Source organism: Takifugu rubripes, chromosome 4, assembly GCF_901000725.2.
Source record: "Takifugu rubripes chromosome 4, fTakRub1.2, whole genome shotgun sequence".
In the NCBI taxonomy this organism is placed as follows: Eukaryota; Metazoa; Chordata; class Actinopteri; order Tetraodontiformes; family Tetraodontidae; genus Takifugu; species Takifugu rubripes.
Genome location: NC_042288.1, coordinates 5,182,219 through 5,202,725, shown reverse-complemented (window position 1 = coordinate 5,202,725; position 20,507 = coordinate 5,182,219). Strand labels below are relative to the sequence as shown.

Below are 20,507 nucleotides of genomic sequence, written 5' to 3'. Positions count from 1 at the left end.
AATTGTTATAAAAGATACAGTACCAAACTCCCTGATGTCACATAGAGAGAGAGAGAGAAAGTGCACATTTCCTGTCCCCCCCCATCTGGGGACACCAGTCATCACCTGCTGTCATGTACTGGAACAACACAGCGGAGGCTAATTTACAGTATGTTCACTGAATAAATGTACCCATTCATTACATCCTCACAACTGGTTAATGGGGTTTTGGCTGTAGCAAAACGTTGAATTGTGACATAGAAAAATCTGCTTTTAGCAAAACGGCAGTCATCTGTAATAAACCACGTTACTGCAAAAATACAGTGTTGAATGAAAAGATGGATGGCTTATAAAGTGTGAGTAGGGATGGGGATCTACGGGGGAGGTCTACTGGTTCGGGATGAGACGCCTCCGCGGTTGTGAGCGCGCGGTGGGACAGACACGGGCACCACAGGAGCTGTGAAGAGAAGAACTTTCACCACAACCAGCCGACATTAAGAGTTCTAGAAGTTTCGTCAGCTGCTGATTTCTCCTGACCTGGCCCAGGAACCCGTGGATCCGGCTCCTCCTCGTCCTGGATGGGCATGTGCCCCAAGGGGTGATGGGAAAACGAGTCCAAGAAGGATGAGCTGGTGATGCCAAGACTGACGCCAGTCACGCCAATGCCGAGGGAGTCTGGCAGAAAGATTCAGGACCAAATCCATATTTGATTCCTGTCAACAGCTTCTGCGTGACTTTTGTTCTTATCATTCAATACTATATTTGACCGATTTGAATCCCTGACCTGTGGCCACAGATGCTCTGCCTGGCCGCCCCTGGTTGATGTTGTCCAGGACTGTAAAGGACCGCCGGTATGGGGTGTCGGACTGGAAAGAAGAGATAGTCAAGCACACGATGCTTCGTGCATACAGGTTGGAGTGGAGGCTGAGAGCATCTTACCCTGTAAGTGTGAGTAGTGTTTGGACGAGAGAAGATGTCCAGCAGGTGGTGGCGGTCTCTCAGTACCACACCACCAGCCTGGTCGTTCAGAGCACTGTGAGCTCGGCTGCTGGGACCTTTCTGACGCTGGGGCAGCATGAACATGTGATACTCAGGTGGGGTTTAATGTAATGTATGTTATTATGGCAATGTACCATACCTGTGCAGGTTTAGACTGTTGCCCTAACTGAGACGTGTCCAGGTCACTGCTGCTGATGGGGGGAAGGAGCGTATTCCTGCTTAGTGCCAACAAAGGGGATGCGAGTCGGTCACTGACTGTAGGTCTGTGCAAGGAGACATTACAGATGTCTGACAGTCATTATATTTTGACTCAACCCTCAAGCTTCATTATCCAAACCCATGATCATAAAGTCAACATGCAGGTTTCCAGCAGAATTTTAACATTACGAGCACTGACACAGAACAGTCTCTATTCTCTGTCACTTGCGGCTCATCCCAAGTTCTGCCAGGAAGCTGCTATCACAAAAGAACAGCCAAAAGGCAAAAGCTGATAGAGAATCAGTTTTCAAAGCCTCTCAGTCTGCAAGGAAGAATGCAAACGTGCAAAGAGGAAAAACAGCTGGTGTCGGGTTGACAAGCTTTCCCGTGATACCTCACTTACAGTCGTGTCCCACGGACGACCTCATCTATAGACCCTGTAAGACTGGAGCTGGGAACCAGTGGTAGGAGGGTTCGGGGAGGAGGATTTCTGCGTCGCGCAGACTGAGGTGGCCGGGACAGCGAGGAAGAGCTCTGCTCCAGGGATCGCCGTGGTTGAGGTCTGCTGGAGGGAATTGTGTTGGAGCCTGATCTGTGGCCCTGCCGCTCTTCTGTGTCCCTGTATGAAAAACAGAGCTTGTACTGGTGTCTCACCAAAAGGCTGAACGCTGCCAAACAAGGTGTTTACCCCAGGAACAGAAATGTGTTCAGCTAGCGATGGAAACCGGATCTATGAATCATTTTCAGGCCCATTTAAGCAAATAAATGTGTTGTTTTTTTCCAGGTTTGGCCCCTGTGCTTAATGGTTAAAGTAATGTGTCCATACTGGTTTCTGTCCAACAGGCTCAGGTTCCTCTGCTGAAGGGGGATACTGTGGATCACGATGAGATCGTTCAGGTTGTGCTGAGTTGTAGAGGCTCCAGCTGGGACCCTCCCAGCCTGGGGGAGGGTACAGAGACAGATGGATGGTGGAAGGAAAAATAGACAAGATAGAAACAGGATAAGAGAAAAAAGACAGAATAGAAGTTATTAGTTATTAACGGCTACTGCTCACGTGGTCAGGTATTATGATGAATCATTAACAAATGAAAAAATTTCATGTAAAAGAAGCAACTGAACAAAAAGGATACTTAGAACAAAATAAATAACTACCAAATCAAAGCATCCCAACATTCATGTTGTGAAAGAAACATACAGAAAAACAGAGAAGCTCATGTTGAAAATGACTTGGGGTTAACTAAAATGGTAAAACAGATGCTTTCATGTTACTCGGTGGGCACGACCACAAATATTCTAGAACAGAGAATGAGCTGCTATGAACAGCCATCATTCTGCTCCAAAGGGAGGGAGTTACATACACTGGAAGGCCTTTTCTGCTTTTTGGATTTCCGGCTGGATTTGTGCTTTGAGCCACCTGACTTTGTGTTCTTTAAGGGAAAAAAGGCAAAAGGAAAAGAAAGTGTTAGCCACAGAAGGAAGAATGGTGAAGACACTACAGGATGGAAACAGGCATGAAAAGAAGGGGTACATAGAAAGGCACCAGGGACAGGAGGAAGAAAAAAAGAGTGACACAGGTTCATGTACTGGAAGTACCAAAAGTCAGAGCCCAAAAGTCAATAAAGTTTATTAAACTGTGGACAGACAACATTTAAACATAAAAGTTACAGACAAGCTCAATTAGAGAGCAGGGTGAGATTTGAGAATTCACTAGTATCCGTATAAACAATCACATTATATCATATATACAATGTATATGGCAAGTACTTGTGCCAGTATGCGTTGTGTTGAGGTTTGGATAGCAGTGAACTTAAAAAACAACATGAACTAAAGTTCTCGACTGACCCGGGATTTTAACAGTGACAAACACCTATCTGACTAACCTGGAAGTGCTGACCAGCAGTGATCGGGGGCACCCTGCTGTGGCCAACCTTAGGTAACATCGTAGGCATCATGGAGAGCAGCATGAAAGAATTCTGAGAATCCTGTCGCGCGGGGTTCAAGCTCCCAGAAATCTTGTCTTTGGCTGCCGACCACACGTATAATTCAAAAACAGGTTTTAATAAATGCAGATTAGTTAAAACACCTACCTGAGGTGCAGGATTCCCACTGGTGCTGAACCAGCTCCTTCATCCAGCCCACCAGCTGCTGCCACACGTCATCAAACAGCAGATCCAGCACAGCTTGGCGATGACATCGGTACGGTGAGACGGGGGGAAGACAGTGATGCCGGTGAGCTGACTCTAAATTATCCTGCTCACACTCATCATCCCTATAGAAGAAGGTTAATATAAAAAAAACCTGCAGCCAAAGCTGTGAGCACATGTGTGCCATAAGAAGGGGAGATGGGTAGTTCAGTCTCAAGTATGATGTGGATTACTTACAGGTCCCTGCTATCAAAGGCCAGGTATTCCTCCATTAGACCTTCAATTTCAATCACTCTCTGCATATGTTGACTGTGGGAGCCACTAGAGGAGCCGTCAAACCGTGCTGAGGAAGACTGTAGAAACGCCGCTCGCCTGCCCTGCACATTCAAGCTTTTCCCAGAACAGCAGCAAATGAACAGGGGTGAAAAGCAGTTCTGTATATAATGAGACATTGAATAGTTGAATAGTTCACACATTAAATATGCCTCAGATAATCTATAATTTATGAATCATTAGATCAAGTTGATTTTTTTCTTGTGGTGCTGAAATCATTAGCAAAAACCCAACAGCAAATCAGAAGAAATGTCTCAGAATGCTTTTGTCTGGAAAACTTTTTAAAAGAGAAACAATATTTCCCCATCATAAACACAATATGAATGCAGCCACTCATTGCAAAGAATACTGATGGATATAAAGAATGAGCCTGAAAAGATATGGTATATACAGCACTGATGGGTTAAATGTCTTAAACGGCCAGGGCAAGCAGGAGCTAGCTGCAGTTGGCCCAGTTGACACATCAGAGCATCTGGGTAAAAGAAAAACAACAATCCTCCACAACTGATCCATAATTGATGTGTAGCTGTCTTCTGTCAAGAAACGACAGCTACACAGAATACCGCTCTGACCAAGCAAAGACATAAAGGCAGTAAAACATCATTTAGGCTTGTTCAAATCAGTGCACACTGCGACTTACTCTCTAATGCCCTTGTCTTTATGTGGGCTCCACGTACTGCTCCCTTTGGCTGCTGACATGTTCTCCAAGCTGCTCTTGTCTGAAGTAGCGTACCACTGGAAGCCCTCATCACCAGGACACACCACCTGAGTCCCCACAATCCTGACACACACCTACAATAAATACTACAACTAAAAAAAGTCAAAAGATTGGTAGAAAACTGTGGGTAAAATACCGAAGATGAGGGAAGCGAGTGGCCCACTGCTGACACTCATCCTGCAGTCCTTGGAGAATCCCAGCTCCACCGCCTCTCCCCTCATACAGCTCTTTGTCAATCTCTTCAAACATTTGCTGCACCTGCCTTGACGCTGCTTTGTCAAACTCCTTTGGGAAAGACATAAAAATGATCTAGTTATTTTCACATATGCAGATTTTCTGCCTGTCTGTTCATCGGTTCAAACACATGAATGCAACTTCCTTTTTCTCAGCTGTGCATGTGTTGGTCACCTAACCGAATTGCTTAATTACTGTTAAAAAAAACGGAGGACATGCAATGAGTAAATTAGCCTGTTTGATGGTCTTTTTTTCTTTAAGAGAAGCAGCTTCAGGATAACAAACTAAATAAATAATTGAGTACTGTAAACGTTTTGCAGCAACATCAAATGCTGGTAAACACAACATGAAAACTGACTACGGTAATCCCCATCAGAGTCTGAAAATAGACTGACTGCAGAACACAACACAAGTCACATAAGCTGACTATAGGTGGTGCAGACTTACATCGTAACCCCAGGAGAACACAGAACTCCTCTCTGTAGAGATGCCAGTTCCAGTGGAACTGCGAATACCAGACCAGGACTGATTGGAGTCTACTGAGATGATAGTAGGACAATCAGAGTGACCTGAGGCAGCAGACGTCTCTGAGCTATAGTGCACAAAAAGAAGATCAGCTTTACTTACATTTTTAATTTTAATTTATTAGCATTTCACAGAAGTTGAATATTCTCACAAGTGTGTAATTATCTATTATTTGGATTGCATACGGAAGGAGAGAATGCAAGATCTATCAATAAACTGTTTCTGGGCGTTTAGTTTAACATAAGATGGGCCGTCAGCAGTCGACTTAAGATAGTGTAACGTTACTGCACATGTACACAAACACTGTGTTTATGCATGTTAGAAGCAGTCTGATCACATCTTCACCCAACTCTGGTGACGTCCTTGTTGACTTGTGTGTAGAGACAGTTGGACCTTGTTACCTGTTGTGAATGGAGCCAGTTTCCTGTAGGTCATGGAGGTAGTGCTGAGAGGTTTGGCTATCATCTGCCTCCTCTGGGAGAGGATGGTTGTCGAGTCTGCTTCGGGATAACCCACGACTGCATTACAAAGACAACTTTAATCAGAAAATGCTCTTGTTGCTCTTTAGAATATTCTTACTGTAAACAAAATATATAAAAGGCATCAGGTGAAGGATAAAATTCATCAATCGTTATATTTAATGTCTTGTCATAGTGTTTACTTACATTTCAAGTTTGTGAGATACTGGTCGTCTGTTGTATCGAGTAATCATTCTCCCTCGTGTCCGTTTCACAAGCTCAAACTCGCGTCTTTTCGTCCTCCCTTCGGGTCCTTGGCCCATCGGCAATAATTAGGACAGGGATCTGACATTTCCTCTAGTCTGGAAAGAAACGAACTGCGAGGAAGCTGGACGGGCTTTGGGCTACAGATACTAAGAGTTTATCTAGCTGTTGCAGTTAAAGTAAGAGGCGGTGTAAAATAAGCCAACAGTCGTTCACGTTACAGATCAGATGAAAAACAAGGCACGGGCAGTGATGTATCAAAAGAATTCAAAAATAATTATGATTAGATTAACATATGTGGATTCAATTTGTATTGCGTTAGGTCACCAATGAAGTATACATCCACCATAAAACGTATGGATACACCAGGAGAAGTATCGATGGCTATCCACCTTGAGGATATTCTTTGCTAATATTAGCACCACCGACACGAAAGCGGGTGCCATGGATACGCAGCGTCGTGCCCCGTGGCCCCACGGGAAATAGATTTCGGAACCAGTCAAAATGTTAGTTCCTTATTGTTTGTTTCACTACAATTCCCTTTATCCATCACGATCATCCTATTGTGTCGTTGAAGTCTTTCCGCTTAATTACTGGGAACGATGTCTTTACCAAAGAAAGAAGGTAAAAAATCAATAAGTCATTTCTCAGTTGGTTTTCCTGAAATAAAACAGAGATTAAGTTGTTTTCTGTGCCAAAAATATGGGTAAAAAAAAGTACCAAGTTTTTCCACTTTTCGAACTGCGACAATTGACCTGGCGGAACCATTACTTGTTAGCTTGTGCTAGTCGAGCTTAATTCAGTGTAGGATCCAAGCAATAAACGACTGATGGCGTTTTAGGAACGACTGAAATCTGCTTTCTCCTATCTTCATTTTCGCTCCGGGGACTGGCGACTAACGACCCTACATTTGAAAGCAAGGCAAGGTATGACGCATTGGGATGTTTAGAGATTTCTGGAATACCAACGGTGTTTAATTCTTTTAGTTAGCAAATACCGTGCTGTGTGAGTTAATACTCACCTGTTATACGAGCCTACTGATACAGTCTTTTCTGCCATTATTTGTCTATTTATATGTCTAATCTGTAACGTGGTGCTTTTTTTTTTTTTATAGCCGTTTCTAAACAATTTAAATGGACTTCCTGCAGAGGACAGTGGTTGTGGAGGACATGGTCCAATACAAACTATTTTTGCTTCAACCAGACGGTTCAGACGTGACAGAGGAACGCCTGACACATTTAGCAGAGGAGATTTTAGTCAAGTTTGCGCCACTTTTGGTTCAGTACATCTGGCAGAATCAGCCATTCAACCTTACGTATCATTCTGAAAAAGGTATAAATAGGTCATTAGAGAAACTTCTTTATTAATATTACATTTATCTTGTCAAATTAAACCCGAAAGTTTATATTGGCAGGAGGCGTCCCCGCTCACATTGGAGGAAGCACTCAGTTTGGAGAAAATGTAGAGGATGAATGGTTCATTGTTTACCTGCTACTGCAAATAACAGAAGCGTTCCCTGAGCTGGCAGCAAGGTAGGGTAAAATGTGTTTTACTTTTTCTTTATCTTTTAAATCAATTAAAATTAATGGTTACCAAAATGCAGTGCTTGAACAAGAAATGATTTCTGCTTCTGTGGCCTATCTGTTGGCAAAGAGTTGAAGACAATGATGGGGAATTCCTTTTAATTGAAGCAGCAGATTATCTTCCCAAGTGGCTGAATCCAGACTCCAGTCAAAATAGAGTAAGCTTACTAAATGAAACAAGAATTGTATTTAATATTATTTTATATAGAGGTTTTTGTCATTTCTTTTAACAGGTCTTCCTCCACAGAGGTGAGGTGCATATTTTGCCTTGTCCGTCCAAATTCAGCACAGTAGGATTTTCAAAAGATGTGGTGCCCAGTCTTTCACAAGCCCTTGCAGAGCTTTGCTCCCATCCACATGTCTGTCAGGCAAGCCCTAAGATTTGTTCTGCCCTCAAGAAGCGATTAAAGGGGTAAAAACCTTTTTTAGGTTCTTATAAAATCTATTTGTATAAACTTAAACACCATTAAGTGATTTCTTATTATGACTATTGATAAAACATTTGTCAAACCACAAGATTTTTTTGCCTGTCCAATTTCATGATAAAATATACAATTGGCATTATATGATTATATGAATGCTTTTACTTTCCATTTAGGTACCCTGAGAAGATTAAAACTGGCCTCCACCAAGCCCACTGCTTCATACCTGCAGGTATTGCCATGGTTTTAGCACAGAGACCACAGCTGGTTGCTCATGCAGTGTCAGCATTCTACCTGCGAGATCCAGTTGATCTGCAAGCCTGTAGAAGCTTCAAGATATTTTCTCCAGAAACAAGAGTCCTCACCTCGGTAAACACACATTGAGTTGAGCTTTAATACATTAAAACAGCTTTGGGGAAGTGGCTTTTATGCATTGTGACCTTATACGTTAATGCCTATGTGCAGGTGACGTTCACGCGTTGTCTGTATGCTCAGCTGCTGCAGCAGCAGTTCACTTCAGATCGTAGGAGTGGATTCACGCTGCCTCCTCACTCTCATCCCCAGTACAGAGCCCATGAGCTTGGCATGAAGCTGGTGAGTTACCCTGATCTGTAACACATTTTGTTCAATAATTTGTGATTGGCAGTTGTAGTGATGTCTTTGTGTGTACACTCCACTCCAAGGCCCATGGCTTTGAGATCCTGTGCTCTCGAGTTAGGCTGCCTTCATCGGAGCCTGATGCTCCCATCAGTTGTAACCCTCAGTGGAAACGCTTCCTGGAGAGTCTTAAAAAGAATGACTACTTCCAGGTTTGTCTCTCATTTGGAATGTTAAAGTCACATGAAAGGGAAGCTGTTTACCCAACACCAAAGCACCCAGTATCGGCCCTCACAATGTTTCTTTTCTTGTTGTCAAATGCAGGGTGAACTGGAAGGCTCAACCCGTTACAGAGAGCTGATGAGATCTGCAGAGCATTTCTTTAAACAGTCTGTTGCCTTTGAATCAAGGTGAGGACTGTGGCTGTGCACATGTATGAGCATGTGACCTTGTCATGTTCGAGGTTGAGCTCTCTGAGTGCATTCTGTTTACACGTGTTCTCAGTGCCTTGTCCCCTGGTGAGGAGATTCTCCTGTTGATGCAGAACGGCCATCCATTGAACCTGGAAGAACTAAAGGAGCGAGAGCAACAGCTCCCCCAAGAGGACGGTGAGTCAATTTGTCCATCCAAATTGAGTGATGTAACTGATTAAACTTCAATGTAATTTTATGACAATCCACGTGCTTCTACCTTTTATGTCCCATCTTGAATGTTTGAAAATTGCATTTCAGCACATTCCCATTGTTGTGTCTATTTGTTCTATATAGTTTGTTTATTTAAAAAAAAAATTACCCTCTTAAGAATTCCCGTTATACCCCGTGACATGGCTCCTCCTGATTTTATTTTCCCATAATTCGTTTTGCTCTATGTCCTTTGCCAGATGACAGTTGGCTGGAAATCACAGCTCAGGATTTGGATCACTTGCTGCAGGAGAGGACTGGAGGGAGAGCTGATGCTGCCAGCCAGAACTGTAGTCTGACCCAACCCACCCAGCAACTAGAGGGCACAGAGGAGAGGAAAGGAGAAATGGAGCACATAAAGAATGAGGAGTGTGGCTACAGCCTTATCGCAGTCAGTCAGGGGATGAAGAAGTTCCTCGACACCATGTCATCACATGAGGGTGCTGAAGTGCCATGGTGAGACAGATAGAGAGACAGACACAACTATTGTGGTCAAAAGATGTTTTATCTTTTATCATCTTGTTTTCACTGTCCTGGGAGAAGTACTCAGTTCAGGTTTCTTTCTGTTTCAGGGACGGTTCTCGCCAGTCTTTTAATTTTGACCCAAACTCCATGGCCAGTGCCCTGGAAAGACTGTTAGGTATGCAATATGGAAAATATGACATTCATAATCTTGGTTACATTTCTACCTCATCATGTTGTTCTATTTTCTTTACAGGTAATGAAATGGAAGAGTTAGATTCAGATGATCTAGATGATGATGATGAAAGTGATAAAGAGCGGGAGGAGGAGACTTCCGGTGACACAGAGCAGAATGGGACAGAAACTTTAAATGACCTCAGAAGTTACATGGACCAAATGGATGAGGAGCTGATGAGCACTAAAATAGGACAGAGCTTCACTGTGACGGTAAATGTGTTTTTGATTCTGCGTGACTGTAGCAGCCTGAACTGCTCTTTATTTTGGGTTCTATTTAGTTTCACTAAACTGTCCACATACAAATCTCTGCTCCAACTGATAATAAACATGCAGGACTCATCCATTGTCTTCTATTAAGCTGATATTTGTCTTCTCTCTGCAGAATTCTAAAAAGACAGACTTGGACAATAGTTCCCCTCATCTGCCTGTTAACAGTCCCCCCACACAGGGAGGGTCAGAGCAGAATGAGGAGGAGATCCGGCCGCTTGATTTAGACGTAAATCTGGTCACAAACCTGCTAGAGTCCCTCAGCTGTCAAGCAGGACTGGCTGGACCAGCTTCTAACCTCCTGCAGAGTCTGGGCATCAACCTTCCAGCCAACTCTGACCCGTCATAAAGGACAACTGCTGGGTCATGAAGCTGCAGCAGCTACAGTTAATGAGGAAAAGCACTTCTTAGATTTAAATCCAGTGGTTTTCCTTGAGGGTTCCTCCATATGCTGCAGTCCCTCTTGACTAAACGATGTCCTGGCCAAATAACAATTTCAATTTTGGTTGTTCTTTTTGCTAATTAAGCATTTATGTTTGTTGAAATAAATATTTTGAATGAAGATTTCATTTCACAATTTTTTTTTCACAAATGTCAGTTCCAGTAACTGATCCTTTGTCCTCTAACAGTCATCAGCAGTCAGTATTATTCAAGGATAACCTTCATAGAACTGGGTTTAAAGTTTAACTAGCACGAAAAAAAGACTTCAAGTCCCCAAATTCCCACCCATTTTTTCTTTTAAGGGATGAAATATAAACTTGTCTGTTAGTATTAACTCTACTGAGTTTGGCAATTTTTTACCTCAGTCAGGATGTTCTGATAACATCTAAGTGCTTCTGGGAAAAGCTTAAGGTACCACTGAGAAACCAATGCCCAGGGCAACAACAATGAATATCAAAGAAATACCAACAGGCCATAATTGTCCTAAATGCCCACATGAGCTTGAAAGCTGCATCTCTTTCAGCATTAAGCCAAATAGGCCTTCAGCTAGCATCGCCCTGTTTGTTAACTTGGGTTGTAAAATTAACATTACTTAACCTTTATCGCTACATCCTGACTTTCATTGTTGCTGTGCTTCATGATGTTTACTCAACTGGACTAGCTCTGATTGATGAGGTGCTTTGACCTTCATATTTTTTATTGTTCATAGGTCAGCTACTGTCTTGACTTTTTAAACCTTTTATTAAGGGATTCGTTAGTTTCTGCAGTTGGGCAAAAGCCATAGACGGAGCCACAACATGGTTTGTAAATGTCCAACATTGTGGTAACATTCTGTATTCAAGCTCCACAAAGTGCAGATGTCAGTGGTAGTGGTACAGCCTCCTTCACAGACCCAAAAAGATGTGCTGCTCAACCTGTAGCCAGTAATTGTTAGTGAATTATGGATTTGACTTTCCTGTAAAACTATAGAAAGTGAATGAAGGGCCTCATTATCTGCCTTGCCGAGTGGAGCACTGCAGCAGCAAATGGAGAGATGCGCAGAGCTGACACAGCGATGGTGAGGTTCAGCACCATGCTCAGCAGCAGGAGAGCAAGCAGGTAGCCCAGAAAGAGCAGACTGTGCCAACTGCTGAGACTCAACACCTTCCAGGGACCATCTGGGTGCAGCAGCCACAGCAGGCCCAGCACGCAGCCCTGGGTGACCAGCTGGGCATAATAGATATCAAACATGGAGGCTTGAGAATCAGGAGGCTGCTGGTGTTCTGCCTCCAATATTTTGGCCAGAAAGGTCATAAAAACACTGTGGAGCAGCACAGTAAGAGGCGCATACATGTAGTCCAGAGGGTGGATGCTTGTCAGTTCATGGGAGACTGCAGAGACAGACAGGAGGAGGGGTTATAAAGCTTCACTGGAGTTGCAGAACCATCTTAATTTTCCACTTTTACCTGTGAGAACAAAAGATGTCCCGCTCAAGATGAAAATCAGAACAGAGGTGTGGACAGAAGGCAGTGAGGGCAGCTTCAGGAAGAAGCTGAATCCAACAGTTGCTAAAGGTAACAGAAGCAGGCTCTGTGTGTAGAGGCCAGAATACAAGCTGCTGGCTTTGGCCCACATGACCAGAACATCGTGAGTGCTGAGACAGATGGCAGGCACCAGCATCTTCTCACCCAATGACCTGGAGTAAGGCTTCAGACTCACCAGATCCAATACATGGAGAAGATTTAGGAATAAGAGAGACACCAAAACCTAGAAAAGATGGTCGGATGAGAGGACGGGACAAAGGTCCAGATTCAGAGCTGAAAAGAGCTGAAAAGAAAGAGAAGAAAAACCTGCAGCAACCACAAATTCTAAACTGTCCATCCAACAACTTTCGAAAGCTGAACGAGACCATAAGCAACAAACAATCCTCCACCTTAGTGGCGTATCTGTTTTAGTCAATTCACCAAACTATAATCTGGAATAAAAGAGCATCTTCTGAATTCGCTGTCCTGCCATTTCACTTAGACCCATGAGACTTTGAATGAACTGCACTCTCACCTGACTCCGCATTTGCATGGCTCAAATTATGGTAAACCAGCCCCCTGGTTAAACATCTATCAAGTACCAGCAGCAGCACGTACTGTCCTTTGAGTTTAAGCAGGCACACAAACATCACTGTGGAAGGCGCAGAAGTAAATGCCCCCTCTCAGCTCAGGAAAAGATCAGGATTCCAGGAGGAGATGAATAATTACACACCAACCTGGGCAAAGCTGAGAGCCACCGAGTATGGGTAGTGATACTGAGGGATGAAGATGCCAAAGACGAAGTTCCGCAGTTGATCAAACAGCCCATAGGTCAGCATCGCCACCAAACACAAGGTGGGAACCAGAAACTTTAGGGTGTGTAAGACCGGCTTTGCCTCCATGTTTCTGAGCTGCACACAAAAATGCACATTGAAAGTGAAGAAGCGTTTGCTATAATCTGATCCCGTCTGTGGCTGTAGACAATCAGTTCACCCAGTTCCAAAAAAAAAGGAACACTGAGAAAGTCAGGACTACCTTTTTAATAAAGGACATGCTGTCATTCTGAGCGGAGTTTGCTGCATATTTATTGTCTGAAACATCCCTGAGGAGGGAAGAAAAATAGTATTTTACTTAGTAAATATGTAACCAAATCAAGCTGTTGGCAAAGGAACAAAATTGAGCTCCCAGTTTACCAGTGGCTGTTAGAACATGGATATTAGATGCACCCACTCTATAAGCATCGTATTGCATGAACAGATGGCTTTTGACTGGTTCTCACCTGATAAATGAGCTAATATTGTTGTGATGTGATCTTCACTCCTTATTTCCAGAGGTCCTGTCTGCTACGCATATTAAATTCAAAATAACTTTGATCCATTTTTAGAAAGAGAAATGAATTATCTTCCACACTCATTAACACAGTGTACATTTAATGAATACGTGTAGAATTTGCCTGTTGCTGCCGCTGCTGCCTCTGCCGCTGCCACTGCTGCTGCGTGTTGTGCCTGACCACAGATATTCCCCCACCCCTCTGCAAACAAACCCTCAGTACACACCCTCAAGCTTTACTCCCCGCCACTAACTCATATGTTTGTATTTTATTATCAGCTGTACGTTGACCGTTCCAGGGGGCTATTCACCAACACGGGCTTTAATTCTTTATCCATCAATGGACTCATCATTAAACTTCTCCATTTTAAACCCTTTCTCTCTTTATACTGTGCTTCAGAGGTAGAAATAGGTTTTAAATGGATTGAAATGATTTCCAGATTGTTTTGTTTAAACCAGCTCTATCATTCTATACCATAATTAGATGATCATAGTTCTAAATACTGTAATAATATTTAGTGGACTTCATTTTAGGCCAGATAGCAATATAAATGAATAAAGTATGATGATAAATGCTACAAGCAGAATCAGGTTGTTTCTATGCTGCTAGAAAAGAGAGACGCCCAGAATCACTCACCATGAGAGAGCTGTCCTCGGGCCTGGGCTTCAGCTCCGCTTCTGTCCCAGTTGGATGTTGTCCAGGAGTTGGTTATAATCTCCACAGTCACTGTGCTGACGGTTCTCTGTGGAGAAGGCTCATCTTCTTCCACCTGGACTTTGACCCCCCTGAGGACTGTTTTACCAGATATACAGAAGCAGTCGAGCGGAAAGTTATTTGAAGAGAGAATCTGAAACAAGCCCTGCATTGTTTTGTTCTTTTTTTTACATCTTTGCTACTTTGACATCTGTCGTGGTAACAACAGCTGTATGTTAATATTGTTGTTGTCCACCAGGCAGAGCCAGTTCTTGCTATTGGTGAACTCAAGGACTGCTCAGGGCCTGCAACCCAACAGAGGGCCCCACAGCTGCAATATTAGCTGTGGTTGGTGTTTTTTGGCATTCTGAGGTTACATTCTTTGGACCGCACGGTTGCACGATGAGTGACGTAAGTATGGTGGGAATGATTGACAGCTCATTAATGAGAATATCAAAAAGAAGCTGGAGTGGCCCCTATGATGGATGTCTGACTGACTCCACACCCGTATTTTATACATTATTAGTAGTTTTATTACAGGCCTCTAATTAGAAGTAAAAAGTTTAAATAAATATTTTAAGGGTTTGATTTTAAATGATTTAAATCATTGGGCATCAATCAGTTATCTTAGTTTTGTTTTATTAACTAGTCCAATGTGTAAATTAATGAAGGAAACTCTAATAAAGTAGGGCAGGAAACTCTTAAAATTGACAACTTTTAACTTAAAATGGACACTACATCCATCCCTATGTTTAATATCGAAACAGATTAATTTTTCTTTTCTGTATTACTGCACCATCACCGCTGTTAGACAATAAGAATATGCACTCATAATTTAATTTTCCTGATAACCTAAGGAGAATTGTCTGTGCACCAGCAATTCTAAAACATTTTGAAGGTCCAGATAGTTAGCCAGTGGGACACTGGTGATGAATAATGACTTATATTTTAGTGTTGCTTAGATTTCACACACATTAACATAGATGTTGGTCTGTTGTATTTTCTTAATTAAACACTCAAAATCAGTTTTATTTGTTAACAGATTGAGGCTTAGTGGCTGAGCTCAACCTATTTAATTTTAACTGTAGCCTGTTTTGCTCATGGATTGTGTCAGATTTTGGGGGCCAAACAACAGCTTGCTTGAGGCCCCCACAAAGCCAGAAAATGCCCTGCCATCAGGCTTTGGTCTGGTTCTATTTATCTATCGTGGCAAGATCAGCCCCTGCGTGACACATACCACCGTCAGAGTGAGGAAGTGGCTGGAAAAGGCTGAAATCAAAGAAAAGAACAGGCTCTGAGCACAAGGGTGATAGAAGCTGGGATTGATCACACCAGGCAAAATCCAGGGTAGCGGCTGCGCAAAAACTGTGACAAAGTCCAGCACATAGCAGCAGGCTGTAAGATGCTAAGCAGGTAAGGTGCACATGAAACATCACAACCAAGTATCTGCTACAGTGTACAGGAATATTTTTGACAGGAAACTCCAAGGTCAAAGTTGGTCACACCTCCAAAGGTGGTGGAGAACAACTGAACTAAGATCTGGTAATACAGACTGACAAGCAGGTGACGCCAACCAGCCAGACATTGTGGTGGTGTTGGATGTAGAAGTCGGAAGCGGAACCATAAATGATAGAGTCATACCGACTTGGACATCGCCCAGGACAACAAGGTCCACGTCAAGGGTCAGGGAACTACCTGATGTCAAATTGGCTACTGGAATAAGGCATTTGTGGAGCAAGGCAGAGAACATGGTACTGATGGAGTGTTACTACAGGAGTAACCCCAGTGAGTACCTGCAGAGGACGTGGGAGAAATGGTTGCTTCGAAACCCCACGTCCTCACTGACTAAGAAGCGGCTCTTAGCTCAGTGTTTGAATATTCGCAATAAGAAGTTGCTATCACAGCTAAAGATTGATGAGGCACAGCTTTGTGCCTCATCCATGGTACAAATATGCTACGGCAAGGGGGAACCAGGATGCCAGGTCAGCTTGGGGGTGGTTTCATCATCACCCCTAAATATCGAGATTGGGTACAAATCCCCAATGACAGATGGACTCAACACAAGGGCAGCTGACCTGAGAGAGAGAATAATGAAGTCCTAACAGGCTAACAAACAAAGTACCAGACCAATCTCTACTGGAGGACACAAACACGGCACTGTCAACCATCCCTACCACTACTATCACTGAGACCAATCAGCTGATGTAACAGTAATCCTATAGATGCTTGGCTATAGGATGAAGATCATGAACAGCCAGAAGGAGCAAATGGCACCATGGAGGAGAAGGCTAGAGGCAAAAATCATGGTGGCACGGAGAGAAGTCAGCCTTCTAACAGAGCTGAGTAGAGGCGTGAATCTAAGGACAGAGCTGCCCAAGAAATATAACAAACTGTCCACAACTTAGGTACTAGAGACTGTTAAGGAAAGGCTCACAGCCCTGTCTACCCAACTGAAGAGGTACACAAGAGAAGTAGAGGCAAGGAGAATAAACAAGGTGTTTCTCATCAATCCAGCAAAGGTCTACTCTCAATGGCAGGACAACAAGATGACAACAGACCCCCCAGAGCTGAGACTGAACAATACTGGAAGAGTATCTGGAAGAAAGAGTCAACACACAATATTGCCCAATGGCTGCATGACCTACAGACAGAGCACAGCCAACTTCCAGAACAAGACCCAGTAGTCATCACCTTAGCTGTCATCCCAACAACAACATCCACGTGTCCAAAAGGAAGAGCTGGATAGCACCAGGGCCCAATAAGATGCACGAGGCTGACTGCACTCCATGGATGCCTGCACAATACCATCCAACTACCGGCCCATAACTTGCCTAAGCCCCACATGGAAGCTCTTATCAGGCGTCATAGCGGCTAAGATCAGCAGGCGCGCGCGCGCACACACACACACACACACACACACACACACACAAACACACACACAAACACACACATACACGCATACATACATACATACATACATACATACATACATACATACATACATACATACATACATATTTTTATATATTACATACATGCATACATACATACATACATACATACATACATACATACATACATACATACATACATACATACATACATACATACATACACATTACACAGTAGTATTGTTCATTTTCTGTATTATTTTATAATACACATTTATCAATTAAACACAAATCTCCAATTTCAATAATGATTTAATTATATATCCAGCTACCTGCTGTGACCTTGAGTGAGGAATGATGAATTAGAAACATCGACACTCTCAGACAAATACAACGCTGGTTTAATTTAGAACTTTTCATTTGTCTAAAGTAAAAAAATGGGTATCATACTGTCAACATCATCAGGAGAGCCACAGGGAGGATCTAAAACTGCAGGTTAGCAGAAAAGTATTTTGGGAAGAGGGGGAAGGATGTGAGCAGTGTACAATTCAGCATGACAGAGTTTAATCTGCATCAATCAAAGATCTGTTTATTAGTAGTTTAAAAAAAATGTTTATTGCATTTTGAGGTCAATGCAAACAAATGGATCTTGTGTAATTTTCTAATTACCTTGCAGCTATGAAATTTCCCAAATTTGTCTTTGTGGAAGAAAAAGGAGCGCAACGTGGAGTTAATTTGGGTGAAGTAGGGCTCCTATTCTGCACTCTCCTCCATCAGCTGTCACAGCCAGCTACCACGTGACCCTTGAGAGTCCTTAACCATTACTGAGTTTCCAAGGCCACCGACTAAATTAGTCTGAGTTTGACGCAGGGTTCACAGCTAGGATAGTACATATTTTGTGTGTTTAGGTGGTACTTTGTTGATTTGAGAAAACGAAGCCTCTTTGCCTCTGGGATTAGCACACTCTTTTAAATGAAGGCCAAGTGTTAAACAGCTAATGCATCTGCCACATTACATATTTGAGATGGGCGTCGTGCTGTCCAGGTAAAAAAAATGTCTATTTTCTTTACATTTTTAAAAGTTTTTGGCTTGAGTTTCATATTTCTTCCTCCTCGTGTCTGTGTGTGTGTGTATGTGTGTGTGTGTGTGTGGGGTGTGTGTGTGTGTGTGTGTGTGTGTGTGTGTGTATTGGAGCAGAGTCAGTAACAGTGGAAGAGCAACCTACAGAGAGCCTGTCGACGTGTCTCAAACAGTGCACAGCAGCATTTGTGACAGGGAGGTGAACGGTACTAACAGTGACTGTTCCTCCGTCTCACCTTCAGGGAACAAAGGTAAAACACTCCTGTATTTAACTCTCTTTCTCACACACTCACACACACACACACACACACATTGCCACACACAGCATCTGTGATTTATGTGCTTGCTGATATTGTGAGACAGAGGAAGTGCTGGTCCCAACTCTTCCAGAAACAGCCTGTGTAGAGCGAGGTTACATCACCCCGCAGCAAACCTACAACCTGCTGAACGCTGAGGAGGGCCAGCCCGCCTTGTTCGACCCACATTATATTCTGATCCTGGACTGTCGCAGCGCAGAACAGTGGGTGCAACAAAGGTCCACCTTTAGAGGCAAATGTGTTCAGGGGGGCAACTGTGTGTTGAATGTGTGTTTGTGTGTGTGTGTTAGGTACAAGGAGAGTCATGTGGTGACAGCGCGGGCGGCTGTGACTGTGATCCACCCAGAGCTGGGCTGTCTGATCGGCTCTTTGGAGCTACAGAAGTTTTCCATCATTCTACTGTATGCTGAGGAGGGATCCAGCCCAGGTCAGCAGAAGACCACACTCAGAAAACCAGTGCTGTTCATTTGTCTTAGACTCCAGTGGCGAGCGGCGGCTGGCTGTAGCCTTTTGCTTTTCTGCCCTCTGACAGTTCCTGTGTCTTTAACAGTGGGCAGCGTGAAGGCCAGGAAGGATTCCCCAGAACTGCAGAGATGTTTCTTCCAGCTCAGTGCTTTAGGAATGGACCCTGTCATCCTCCTGGGGGGATTCTCAGCATTCAGAACCCTCTACCCTTTTCTCTGCACACCACGCATGGTCCTGCTGGAGACAGAGCGCCACACACTAACCATCTACCCCTCAGAGATCCTGGAAGGAGCTCTGTATCAGGGTTCTGTGGCCCAGGCCTCTGACTATCACATTATCAAGAATCTACACATCACACACGTGGTAAATGCCACTGCCAACTATCCCAACGCGTTCCCCAACATGCTATGCTACCTGAGTCTGCACCTGAGTGATGACTCCCAGCAGGACCTCGTGGAGGCCCTGCCGCTGGCATCCAGGTTCATCAACATGGTGCTGAGTGCCGAGCCTGCCGGACGCGTTCTGGTCCACTGTAGTTTGGGCAGGAGCCGTAGCTCAGCTCTGACACTGGCCTTCCTGATGGAGCATCGGCACTGGTCACTGCTTCATGCCCTGCGCTGGCTGAAGGAGAGGAGGGCCTGCACGGCCCCCAACATCAACTTCCTCTGCCAGCTGCTGAGCTATGAGGAGCAGCTTTTTGGGAGCAGACTGACCTCCCTTGAAGACATCCGTCGATGATACATTTAAACCTTAAAAAAAGAAAAAGAAAAAAAAAGCCAGATGTATAATAATGATCCTACAGTTTACATACAGTGAATTGTCTAAAAATCTTAAATCCCATTTGATACTGAAAGAAAGACTTAGAAGATGTGTTTGACATCACTCTTCAGTATTTCTTGCTCTCTGCCTCCTGTGTGGATGCTACAGTCCCTCTTGGTGTAAGTGATAGTTCTGCTTTAAGATTAAGATTAAGATTAAGATGTACTTTATTCATCCCCGTGAGGAAATTGAATTGTAGTAGCAACCTATACAAAGTATAGAAACAGAATAAATAAATACAGATAAGATTAGAACGTTATAAGCATATATACAGCATATATTATAAGCATATATGTATATAATATATACATAATATAATATATACATATTATAAGCATATATACATAAATATAGAATAAAATAGAAATAAAATTACAACATAAACATTACACAATGATTGTTATTGGCTGGGTTAGGATGAGTTATACAGTCTGATGGCGGACGGCAGGAATAACTTCCTGTACCGTTCCTTAGAGCAGCGAGGCTGCAGGAGTCTGCTGCTGAAGCTGCTTCTCAGTTTGTCCACTGTGTTATGGAGGGGGTGGGAGGGATTGTCCATGATTGTCCGCAGTTTCAACACCATCCTGTCCCTCAATCAATTCAATTTATTCTTTATCTCTGGAGCCTTTCAGCAGCAACACTCATGAGGTCAGATGTTTTAAAACCTGCACACAGAGAGAGAGAGAGAGAGAGAGAGAGAGAGCGAAAGAGAGAGAGAGAGAGAGACAATCTGCTCTGGTAAACAGCACTGAGGTTAAAATTTGTCGACAAACTGGCAGCAACACGCACACGCAGGCTTACCTCAGCGTGCATGAGCAGAACCCCCCTTCCAACTTTCTACACAGCTCATAGCCGGGGGGGAGGATTTT

General features: G+C 43.5%; 4 protein-coding genes across 17 annotated transcripts; 2 read left to right on the top strand and 2 right to left on the bottom strand.

Annotated features, from left to right (window-relative positions):
• Positions 1-157: 157 nt before the first annotated feature.
• Positions 158-6,336, bottom strand: fam149b1 (family with sequence similarity 149 member B1). 3 transcript variants are annotated; one of them, XM_029835052.1, is made up of 17 exons: positions 6,245-6,336; positions 5,796-5,950; positions 5,532-5,648; positions 5,053-5,197; positions 4,508-4,656; positions 4,294-4,434; positions 3,558-3,710; positions 3,264-3,445; positions 3,057-3,199; positions 2,535-2,603; positions 2,003-2,115; positions 1,580-1,795; positions 1,118-1,241; positions 919-1,044; positions 764-845; positions 517-654; positions 158-436 (listed from the first exon to the last, which is right to left on the bottom strand). In XM_029835052.1, exons 2-17 carry the CDS (start codon positions 5,909-5,911, stop codon positions 354-356), a joined length of 2,097 nt encoding a protein of 698 aa, XP_029690912.1. In that variant the 5' UTR covers positions 5,912-5,950; positions 6,245-6,336; the 3' UTR covers positions 158-353. The 3 variants fall into 3 exon arrangements, with proteins under 3 accessions (XP_029690912.1, XP_011601252.2, XP_011601253.2); XM_011602950.2 differs by having other exon boundaries at positions 5,796-6,319; XM_011602951.2 differs by lacking the exon at positions 2,535-2,603 and having other exon boundaries at positions 5,796-6,319.
• Positions 6,337-6,636: 300 nt separating this feature from the next.
• ecd (ecdysoneless homolog (Drosophila)) lies at positions 6,637-10,661 on the top strand. Of its 2 annotated transcripts, none has more exons than XM_011602952.2 (14): positions 6,637-6,778; positions 6,967-7,184; positions 7,267-7,384; positions 7,506-7,593; positions 7,669-7,847; positions 8,034-8,226; positions 8,323-8,451; positions 8,541-8,666; positions 8,779-8,864; positions 8,959-9,062; positions 9,335-9,590; positions 9,707-9,774; positions 9,853-10,043; positions 10,216-10,661. In XM_011602952.2, the coding sequence occupies exons 2-14, from the start codon at positions 6,986-6,988 to the stop codon at positions 10,447-10,449; spliced, it is 1,971 nt and encodes a 656-aa protein (XP_011601254.1). In that variant the 5' UTR covers positions 6,637-6,778; positions 6,967-6,985; the 3' UTR covers positions 10,450-10,661. The 2 variants fall into 2 exon arrangements, with proteins under 2 accessions (XP_011601254.1, XP_011601255.1); XM_011602953.2 differs by having other exon boundaries at positions 6,660-6,773; positions 10,216-10,655.
• Positions 10,662-10,813: 152 nt separating this feature from the next.
• Positions 10,814-16,934, bottom strand: LOC115249526 (uncharacterized). Of its 11 annotated transcripts, none has more exons than XM_029835062.1 (7): positions 14,010-16,934; positions 13,323-13,386; positions 13,196-13,199; positions 13,079-13,125; positions 12,781-12,954; positions 11,987-12,287; positions 10,814-11,911 (listed from the first exon to the last, which is right to left on the bottom strand). In XM_029835062.1, exons 4-7 carry the CDS (start codon positions 13,094-13,096, stop codon positions 11,505-11,507), a joined length of 900 nt encoding a protein of 299 aa, XP_029690922.1. In that variant the 5' UTR covers positions 13,097-13,125; positions 13,196-13,199; positions 13,323-13,386; positions 14,010-16,934; the 3' UTR covers positions 10,814-11,504. The 11 variants fall into 11 exon arrangements, with proteins under 11 accessions (XP_029690922.1, XP_029690923.1, XP_029690919.1 ...); XM_029835063.1 differs by having other exon boundaries at positions 13,323-13,383; XM_029835059.1 differs by lacking the exon at positions 13,196-13,199 and having other exon boundaries at positions 13,079-13,145; positions 14,010-16,933.
• A 184-nt stretch (positions 16,935-17,118) lies between these two features.
• Positions 17,119-19,900, top strand: styxl1 (serine/threonine/tyrosine interacting-like 1). Its single transcript, XM_029835644.1, has 5 exons — positions 17,119-18,001; positions 18,155-18,288; positions 18,401-18,557; positions 18,645-18,781; positions 18,905-19,900. The coding sequence occupies exons 1-5, from the start codon at positions 17,955-17,957 to the stop codon at positions 19,555-19,557; spliced, it is 1,128 nt and encodes a 375-aa protein (XP_029691504.1). The 5' UTR covers positions 17,119-17,954; the 3' UTR covers positions 19,558-19,900.
• The last annotated feature ends 607 nt before the right edge of the window (positions 19,901-20,507 follow it).